The sequence below is a fragment of the Phoenix dactylifera genome, chromosome 3, assembly GCF_051530095.1.
Source record: "Phoenix dactylifera cultivar Ajwa chromosome 3, Ajwa_hap1_PhDact_Kaust_v1.1, whole genome shotgun sequence".
Taxonomy (NCBI): Eukaryota; Viridiplantae; Streptophyta; class Magnoliopsida; order Arecales; family Arecaceae; genus Phoenix; species Phoenix dactylifera.
This window is the reverse complement of record NC_143192.1, coordinates 42,611,861-42,621,753: the sequence shown is the minus strand read 5'-3', so window position 1 is coordinate 42,621,753 and position 9,893 is coordinate 42,611,861. Positions and strand designations below refer to the sequence as shown.

The window sequence follows — 9,893 nt, the reverse complement described above, 5'->3', positions numbered from 1 at the left end:
AGAACATAATAACTGAGTTTCTAAAGGGACGATGTAACGCAATGGAAGCGTAAATTAACTTCCTTCGGGGGTCTTGGTAGACATCATTTAAATTTATGGTCAAGGAGTCGTTCATTTATGCGTTCTCTCATGCATGAATGCCGTTGGACTTCAAAATATTGCATATCAAAATCTCAAAGAAGTACCAGTACCACTACAATGTTGCTAATCGAGACTACACCATTGCGGGGTCATGTTCCTCCATCCACTGCAGAAAAATAGAACAGAAAGGAAATCTTATGCATAAAACCACCAATTTCAAATGCTGCCAGCAAAGTCCTCGACTCTAACAAACCATAAGACATTTTACACTACATTTTCAAGAAAGACATTTCAAACGCAACACTCTGGTTCATCAAATTATTCCACTTTTTACTCTCATCAGTCATCCCCACCAATATTTATCCGAACTCGAAGCGTTTATGCCACCAAAACCGCCTTCCTGAAGTCGAAGACTCTCAGTTGGCGGCAGCAGCATTCTGCCTGGCCCGAATCATGTTGCCGAACTCGACAAGCTTGTCGACCTCCGGCATCAACTCCTTCACGGCATCGGCCGAACAGAAACGTTCTGCCCATCCCATCAAGAGAGGTGTCTTTTCCTCGTCTAGTAGTTTGATGCCGGCCATTTTTTCCCCTGCCTTGAGCCACCCCCAGTAGCACCCAAACGCAATGTCCAGGTAGCCAACACTTTCCCCGCCAAAGAAGTCCTTGCCTTTGGAGCATTTCTCGAAAGCCTCTTCCAACAACTGGAGTCCGGCAATCACCTGCTCTCTTGCTTCGGCCGTCTCTTCGTCGTCAGCCTTTGCTTTTATGATTTTTATCAGAGAAGGGAACCACTGAGACGGAAGGTAAGAACAGAAAAAAAAACAAGGCTCATTAGTCCTACATAATGAACTCAATTTCTCTATCTCGCCTCATTGGGTTCATAGATGGTTAGGTTGCTTGGAGTAAGCGCAGTAAGAGTCAGCTGCAATTGGGATGGATAAAAGAACCGGGATGCAAGCCCGAGTTAGATTAGACGCACGCCCAAATTTAGGGATATGGGGTTGCAAAGGTCGGTCCCGGACAGCACCCACATTCCACTGCTATGGGATGAGTGATAAAGTAGTACCAACCCATCCTGATGACAAAGATATAGAAAAATGTCCCAACCTATTTATCTTATACACAACCCAACCAAGTAATGTCATTCGTGACTTCACCTCTAGACATCATACCAAGATATAAAAGTGAAATCCATCTCTGGAAGTTAAAAATTGCCCAAAAGCGATATAATACTGAACGATGTGCAAGAAAGGCAGAGAAGTAATTTGGTATACCTTGTCATCTATGTAGACGGCCCAAAAGCGAGCAATGGCACGGTCATAGGGATCAGAGGACAGGATGGAAGGTCCCGCTGCGTCCCAGACCTCGTCAATATATTGAACGATGATCATGGACTCGCAGATGGGCTTGCCGTTGTGGATGAGGACAGGCATCTTCTTGTAGACAGGGTTGGACCTGAGGAGGAGCTCGCTCTTAGTCCCCGGCACCTCCTCCAAGAACTCGTAGCCCACCCCCTTGAGGTTTAGAGCAATTCTCGGCCTCAACACAAATGGGCTCGCCCACAGCCCCAACAACTTCAACTCCTGACCTCCTGCCATTCTCTCCGTATATTCTCTCGAAAGTAGGAACAGAGAAAAATATTTGATAGTAGGTGTGGGTTAGAAGTTGCTTTAGATGTGAGTATACATAGAGGTGAAGGGAGCAGGCTTGGACAAGCGTCACCCGTGACGGGAAACTATTAAGATTTGGTAGGAGACTATTACGGGCAGTGTGTTCCTCCTCCTTGTGCTTGGAGCTCAAGTTGTAGGCTTGTGGCTTGGAGCTCAAGTTGTGGAATCAAAGTTTGAATTTTGACCTATGTTTATTTTGTTTGCCAGAATTTGCCGCTGACATGTTGGGAGGTGCGTTGGTCTGCAGCTTTCTTTTTTTAAGATCTAAGATCTCTGCATTAATAAGTCCAATGACTTCCTTCTGAAGCCAAGCTAATTAAAAAGATATTAGTTGATGGAACTCGCAACTCTGTTCAGATGGTATGATTCCTTATCACTTGAGCCAGGGACAGGTGTTAGATTTCAATCAGAGTCGATCCCTCTGGATGGTGTGACTGTATGAAGATAGGGTTCATAAAAATGGATATTTGCCCCTCCTAATAGAAAAAAAAAATACATGTCATTTTTCTCTTACAAATATTTTATAGTTTTAGATGGACAAAAAAGATACTAAAACGTATTAGAAATTAAAATTTTCTAGCACAAAATGTCATAGGCCGCTGGAAACCACTGATCAACAATAATTTTCGAGGAAAATGGTGATCAAAGTTCGCTAATCATTTCCCTGAGATAATGAAATGAGAAGAAAGAAGGAAGAGAGATTGAAGATAGGCACCGCAGCAGCGGAATAAAAATAGGTAACTAATCTCCAATTATACAAAACTATGCAAAACTCAAATAGAACAAATAGGAAACCAACCATACTCGAAGAACAGGAGGACATGCTTAGTTTGAGGACTGGAATATTGAGTCATTGGAAATAGGTGGTTTGAACATATGATTGAACGTGATATACATTTCTTCTTCCCCTCTCTAAGCTGCACCTAGTGGATTACTTATACCAGAAAATCGTTTAGTTGTGGTCTTTTTGCATTGCCCACAGCAGTGCAGCGGCTAAATAATCCCAATTAAACACTCCAATTCTTTGGAATCAATGTCTCTCTTACAATAATTATAGAGTTCTCTCAGACTCTAGGATAATGCAAGATGGGTGTAGCGTGTAAAAAGAAAAGGGTTGAAGATGGGGTTTGTAGACAACAGTTTCTCCATAGTTGCTGCCCTCATGGGCAAGGGAAACAACTTAGACCGTGACATACTGTGATGGCAATATGCCGCCTATCTACTAAGCAGGTTGACAATAATCCTACATTCTCATGGTTCTTCCTCTCGGATGTGAAATGTTTGCAAATCACAAAAGCTAGAATTCCTTCTGCAATGAGTATCACTTATCTACCTATTAATTGGATGGATACAATTAAAGCCGGAGATCGTAGACAAGTATTTATAAAAATTTTCAACTAGAAAAAGGATGATATAAGGAGAGGGTGTAACCTATTCATTTACTAAAGAATAAAGAAATATAGTACAAATACAAAATTCTCGGCTAGAAAATGAAATACAAGTAATTGTAAAAGTGAAGCTAAAGATAATACACCACAAAATATTGGTATTGCGGTAATAATTGAAAAGGAAAATGTGTACGTTGTGAAGATTACAAATTAAACACCTTGGCAATGCACCATCTCAAATTTGAACATACTAATCAAAAATTTGGATAGGTTACAGGCTGTACATGTGTATAGATAATCCAAGATACAAAAAATAGGACGCGATTAGAAGAAGGGAGCAGGAACCCATAAAAATGAGGCACCCAAGATTTTGATGATCACAACAAAGATTAAACACGTCTGCCACTCAACCTAGTAATCAAAACAAAACCTGTCGCGCTTAAATGGATTATGTATACAGCTTGCAAAAATGAACCCATTTGGATCCCATTGGATAACCTGAAGGTCGCTTTAAAAAACAAATAAATACGTAAGTAAACATTTCCTATGTTCATATATGGCCCCAAAGTTTCTATATTACAGTAAATCCTTCCACTGCCTCCCGTTCCTTGATCTGAAAATCCACATTTTCTTCTACCAGGTCGGCCATCGTCTCCCCTACCACCAGAAAATCATCCAGCACCGCCTCTTCTGTCAGCAAAACCACCACATCCTCCAAACCTGTCTCCAGCTCTCGACCGATCCTTGTCTTGCAAAGGAGGCAATTTTTCCAAAACCTCGATGTTCACCATATTTGCATTTTCCTGGCCTATACACAAAGATGAACAAATGCAAGAGCGTTAAAATTAGAGCAGAGTACAATCATATTTCACACTCACAACGGCAATCCTGCTACATCATTTCTCTGATCACTAAAGACTGTGATTGACGGCATAATGTAAGTTGCATGCTTTGACTAATTTTAGTTTTTCCAACACAACCATAGTTTCCCGAGAATAGTGAAGATGCGATAGGTCTATTGGCATTCTTTTGTACAAAAACCAGGCAATCATCCCCCGAGCTCATAATGCTGGATTGCCAGGAAAATCTGCTGCTTTTAAAGGGCACCACCATATCATGGTTGAAGATTCACCAACAGTAAAGCCAGCGCCAGAAGTAGGTTAGGTCTTCATTTTCAGAAGTCACACTACTTGAAAAATACATATCATGGCATGTTTCAACTTTAAATATTATCACTTTAACATATATTAGTAACTAAATTGATCAATTCTGATAAGCACACCTGCGATGAATGAGTCCACATCATCAGCAGGCACATCAAACACAGCACCCTTTCCATCAGCTGTAAGAGAAAGACCCTTCACCCTTTCAACCTTCTCATCAGGCAAGAATCTCCTCAAGATGCTATAAGCAAACCTAGAACCCACAGAACAGAATCAGGTCTGAGAGCAACTATTCATATGCAGGTTTTGAGATACTGGATCACTATAAATGCCAGTTCATTGGTTAAATACTTGGGAAAAGTGCTTTTGGGACAACCATGGGTGCAGCACAAAATTGATCAATATACAAGTAAGATACATGTTAAACATTCACAATTTTAAGGCATGCAAGATTTACGAGGGTGAGTAGATGGGCTTTCCAGCATGGAGGAGTAAAGTTGCATAATTCTCCATGGATGAAAGTAGTGATCTCTTCTTAATATCAGTGTATCCCTGCAAAACAAACAAAAGATCACCAAACCCACTTGAAGAAATTAACTGACACTCTCCACAAGCTTCATAGTAATATCTATTTTTTGTTAAAAGAAAAGGGACTCACTGCAGCCTTTGCAAGTGCTTTTGCAAGTAAATCCACCACCGACAAGCCAGAGGAACTCAGCAGTTGTTCTGCGTGTGACTGGAATACTGGAATCGATTGAATTTCAGCACAAGCAATGAACAGTTTCAAATTTATAAAGTTAATCCCCTACAAACAAAACAAGGGCATACCTGTCAGATAAATTGAATATAGCTTCAGATGCTTCAGAACCAGCAGATTCAGCAAACATCAGCAGGTTGAGGAGCAGATATGTGCCCAAACGTGACACCAGATTCCCTTTCTATCCGACATACGCTATATGAATACTTGGGTTCATATAGTAGGATAGCAACTCCAGTGTTACCAGAAAATTAATCCAACTGTTAGTAACATAGCAACCTCTGGTGATCAATACAAAACCAGACCATGGTTTCTGTACCATCCCTCCCTGTTCTACCTAGACCATGGGTAGCCTAGGGATTCTATCTCTCCTGGAGTGACAGAAGGTGCTCATTGCCCGACTCTAGAGCCGCAGAGGCTCTAGAGCCGGACTATAGCAGCCCGCTATGGGAGAGTGGGCCATGAGGCACCGGCCCGAGGTGGGCGCAGATGTTTTTCCTGTGGCGAGAGATTGTGAGGTACCTGCCTACTGCGTTGGTATATACCAGATGGCTGATAGGCGATGAACGCAGTATTGACGTGACTGGAGACCCATGGGTAGATACCCTCCCCTTGCGGCACTGGCCGACTATGGTTAGTGTCGAGGCTGGAGAAGGCCTGCGTGTATGTGATCTCTTTGTCCCCGGGGGGGCTACATGGGATGAGACTAAGCTGGTTCAGTTTTTTGGAGGGCATCTGACAGAGAGGGTCCGATCCCTTCCGTTACCAGGGTGCGCAGGTCTAGACGTGCAGGTTTGGAGCACCTCTACCAGGACCAGTGTCAGGGCGGGCGACCTTTTCCGTATCCTTCGGCGGCAGTACAAGCCTGGGCCAGACTGCGCCTAGATCTGGCGCTTGGGTCTCCACCCGAGGGTAGTGTTGTTTCTCTAGAAGGTGGTCTGAGACCGTCTTCCAACGAGAGCAGTACTAAGTGGACAAGGACTGAGGATTCCCTCGGTGTGCAAGGACTGTGGTGTGAACAAGACGATGGACCATGCCTTGTTTCAGTGTACATGAACTAGGGTGACTTGGCGACTGGCAGGGATCCCGAGGGAGGTTCGGGGCCGAAGGGACCTGTTCTTACATGCCATGCACCAATGCTCAGAGTCCCTACTGCTTTGTCAGGAGGCGGCTCGAGCGATTTGCACATCCTACCAGATTTGGCTGGTTAGGAACTCTCGAACCTTTGGCGAGCGCAGTATGTCGCCGAAACTTATAGTAGAGAGTGTCCATGTGAAGGCGGTGGAGCTCAATCTCATCACACATGTTGAAGGGATCTTGACACGGCGGAGCTCGGTCTCATCACACATGTTGAAGGGACCTTGATAGCTTGGGACACCTGAGGTTCTCTTTCTGCTTCGGCAATATCCTGCACGGTGTTTTTCACCTGGGAGCCCCCACCTCCGAGTTTTCTCAAGTTCAATTTCGACGAGTCTGTCTTGGACGGAGGTCCAAGAGGCGGTGCAGGTTTTGTTATTTGGGACCTGTCTGCCAGGGTCGTAGCTGCAGGGGCAGTCAACTCTTCAACATATCGGTTCTGGATGCGGAGCTGCGGGCCGTTTGAATGGGCCTTCGTCACACCCGGTGTGTCTTATGGGCCAGTTCCATCATCCTGGAGGGGGACTCGGCCATTGTCATTAGTTGGATCCGGAGGAGCCCGAGGGGCAACAGTTGCGTCCACCCTTTGCTCCGAGATATCTGGGCAATGGTGAGGGATAGAGGGACCTTTCAGACCAAGCATGTGTTCCGTGAAGCTAACGGGACTGCGGATTGGGTGGCTGCTTATGTAGCCAGTCACTCCGGTAGTACCCCTATGGGCTGGTGATGGAAAGTTGTCCCTGGCACTCCGAGGTATTATATTTTTGATTTTATTGGATGCATCCGTACTCGTCAGGTATGATCCACCCACTTATATATATATATATATATATATATATATATATATATATATATATATATATATATATATATATATATATATATAGGCTTCAACATCACGTCGGGGTTCGCACTGCAACATAAACAAAGTCAAGGGTAATAGATCTAGTTTATGGAGCTCTGAGCTCACCAAAAACTTCTGCGAAGATTAGACTGGGCTATAAATCCATAAGATCTATTTTTAAATAGAAAGATGAAAACCTGAATAATCGAGTGCATATCATTGATGTCCAAGCCCCGTGCTGCCACATTCGTGGCCACCAAAACCAAGAATCGGCCAGATCTGAATCCAGCAAGAATGACCTGCATGAAATCATATCTGACTATTAAGAACGGAAAGTTTTCTCAGAAAATAGCCCTGATGATGGTGAGGAAGATGTGATGCTGTTTAAGATGAACCAGGTGCTTGACGTGCACAGAACTTGATCCTATGCCCTTTATTGTCGGTGACGCTTCGCATTGTGCCTGCATTACGTCCCGATGCAAAGCCTGCGCTCCAGACAATATACCAGCAAGTTCGGATATGGATTCCTTTGTCGCCATGAAAATAATGGTACGGCATCCACAGAATCAGAATGACTCCATAAGGAACAATTATGAAACTGTATTGGTGGAGGAGGGACAGAGAAAGAAAAAAGTCAAAGATGAATACAGAAGTAACAAACCGGCTATAGCAACGAATAACATCTGGAATAACTTGAGGTCTTGCAGAACGAGAACAGGGAAGAGCAAAGCGTCTAACACTAGCATTCGCCTTCAATTTCTCATTCGCAACAAGATCCACAGTTTGTTTATTAGGTTTCAGAAATCTCGCAGAAATCTGACAGTAAGAAATAGATAAGATATATCACGAGAGTGACATCTATAGTTGATATGCTTATAATAAAGACATACATATGTGTGTGCGTGTGTGTATCATGAGGAATGCTTGAATCTGGCAAAGGTAGGTTGGGAAAAAGACCTTTTTAACCCAGTCGGGCAAGGTAGCACCGAAGAGGAAAAGAACTTATCACCAGGACTAGTAACATATGCAACTGACTAATATGTGAAATTCTGTTATTATTACAATGCATCCATGCTTACCCCATCTAGGACTGCAAGCCAATATAATCATCCCAACATTAACCCAACCCAACAATTTCTGAATCCTATTTGAACTGGAATCATTTGGATTGAGTGTGGACTGAAAGTTTTAACATGGACTCGATGTGGACAGGATAAGACCTAACTCAGATCCAAATTGATTCAAAACTAATATGATTTGGCTATCATTAGCCAACTAGACCCTCCTAGATGATAAGAAAATAGCATGCCTATAATACTTATTTATGGTCAATCATCTTTATAGTCTTAATGCTAATTGGTAATGTCACGCCCCAAATCCGGATCGTGACACGGCCGTGCTATTGCAATCTTATGCACACAATAACACGAAGCCACTTAAAATTTCATAATGAAAATAAATAGTTTCATTTACTAATGTCATAACATTGTTCATGAAGTTGGAACAGTACAGAGCTTCTAAAATTTAATTATTACATAATATTTTCAGTTACCCCAACCCTGAATAACACCAAGCTCCCTGCTCCTAGTAGTTTTATTCATCTGTAGAAAAAAAATAGATGAAAAGATATGAGCTACACAGCTCAGTAAGTAACCAGGTACTATCTTATTGGATCAAGTACAATTATGCCAATGCAGTGATTAAAAAGCCAACAGTTGTAGTAAAATAAAACATTTTATAGATGATATACACAAATCAGGTCATAAAGCAATGCATGTTCTATCCATAAAAGTTCATAATCATGATAATGCAAGTCATATAAAAATATTGCCATTTATCCATACTTTATAAAACATACTCTCAGACGGATGTGCTACTATGGTCACTATAATCCCGTGACAGGGCCTGTTAATCTTAGTCGACTAATTCTGTTATTCGTTACCAACTTTAACCCGTTGGTAGAGGGTCTGTTATTCTTTGGATGCTAGCTCCAGGATGTCGACTGACTTCTATTTCTAGATGTGGTTATAGCTATCTGAGAGTTCATAAATCATATTCTTTTTCTTTTATAAATCATAATCATCATAAATAGGTTGGAAAATGATAAATGGCATCATATAATTTAAAATACATAAACATGTCTCAAATATCATTTTTCATGCAGTCTAACATAATCATAATTTCATAACTCATACACCATCAAATATTCATGAAGAATGCTCTTTAATCAAATTCATGAATCACATGCAATCATATACTTGATCCTAATTTTGAGAAAAATATATCATAACCAATACATTTTCATAATTATAATTAAACAGTAATTTAAAAACTTTAAGATCAGTGCCAAGGTTACTTACAGCAATATGCTTTCCAATTTCTTACGTCCGGGTGACAAATCATTGATCACCTAAATAAATCACATAGGGGTCACATTATTCTCTATTTATTTCATAATTTTCTAATTTATCATAACATGAATTTACTTGCTTGGATCTCAAGTCCAATTTATTTAATTTAGAGCCCTTGGCCTCGATTTAGAACCAGATTGGGTTCACGTAGGTCAATTGGGTTTTTAATTAAAGAATTGGGCTCGGTTCCTGATTGGGTCTAGCCCTATCGGATCAATTTGGTCTTCTAATTTTGGTCAATGTGGCTCATCTAGGCTTGAGTCAGGGCCAGCCCAAAGTTAATTCGGTCTCAATTTAGTTAAACTGGTTTTGAATTGGGCTTGATTCATATTCAATTTGGGTCTGCTGAGACTAACTCAGCTTAATTAGGTTCAGACCCAACTCAATTGGGCTTAATTTGGTTCGGATTTAATCCAATTTATAGTTTGGATTCTTCCGG

The 9,893-nt window shown here is 41.7% G+C and overlaps 2 protein-coding genes across 2 annotated transcripts; both read right to left on the bottom strand.

The window, feature by feature from the left end:
* Positions 1-258: 258 nt before the first annotated feature.
* On the bottom strand, positions 259-1,754 carry LOC103699852 (glutathione S-transferase U17-like). The gene is made up of 2 exons (XM_008781853.6): positions 1,359-1,754; positions 259-875 (listed from the first exon to the last, which is right to left on the bottom strand). Exons 1-2 carry the CDS (start codon positions 1,680-1,682, stop codon positions 498-500), a joined length of 702 nt encoding a protein of 233 aa, XP_008780075.3. The 5' UTR covers positions 1,683-1,754; the 3' UTR covers positions 259-497.
* A 1,744-nt stretch (positions 1,755-3,498) lies between these two features.
* On the bottom strand, positions 3,499-5,146 carry LOC103700164 (DEAD-box ATP-dependent RNA helicase 7). The gene is made up of 4 exons (XM_088718490.2): positions 4,964-5,146; positions 4,763-4,857; positions 4,425-4,558; positions 3,499-3,950 (listed from the first exon to the last, which is right to left on the bottom strand). Exons 2-4 carry the CDS (start codon positions 4,816-4,818, stop codon positions 3,814-3,816), a joined length of 327 nt encoding a protein of 108 aa, XP_088574616.2. The 5' UTR covers positions 4,819-4,857; positions 4,964-5,146; the 3' UTR covers positions 3,499-3,813.
* Positions 5,147-9,893: the final 4,747 nt, after the last annotated feature.

Bases quoted from the DNA above. Each gene is read 5' to 3' on its own strand.
- LOC103699852 (XM_008781853.6), bottom strand. From the start codon at position 1,682: ATGGCAGGAGGTCAGGAGTTGAAGTTGTTGGGGCTGTGGGCGAGCCCA. The intron at 876-1,358 runs GTATACCAAATT...CTTCCGTCTCAG, and splicing joins CCGTCTACATAGATGACAAG to TGGTTCCCTTCTCTGATAAA.
- LOC103700164 (XM_088718490.2), bottom strand. From the start codon at position 4,818: ATGGAGAATTATGCAACTTTACTCCTCCATGCTGGAAAGCCCATCTAC. The intron at 4,559-4,762 runs GTAAATCTTGCA...TGTGGGTTCTAG, and splicing joins AAGCCCATCTACTCACCCTC to GTTTGCTTATAGCATCTTGA. The intron at 3,951-4,424 runs GTGTGCTTATCA...CTTTGTGTATAG, and splicing joins TGTGGACTCATTCATCGCAG to GCCAGGAAAATGCAAATATG.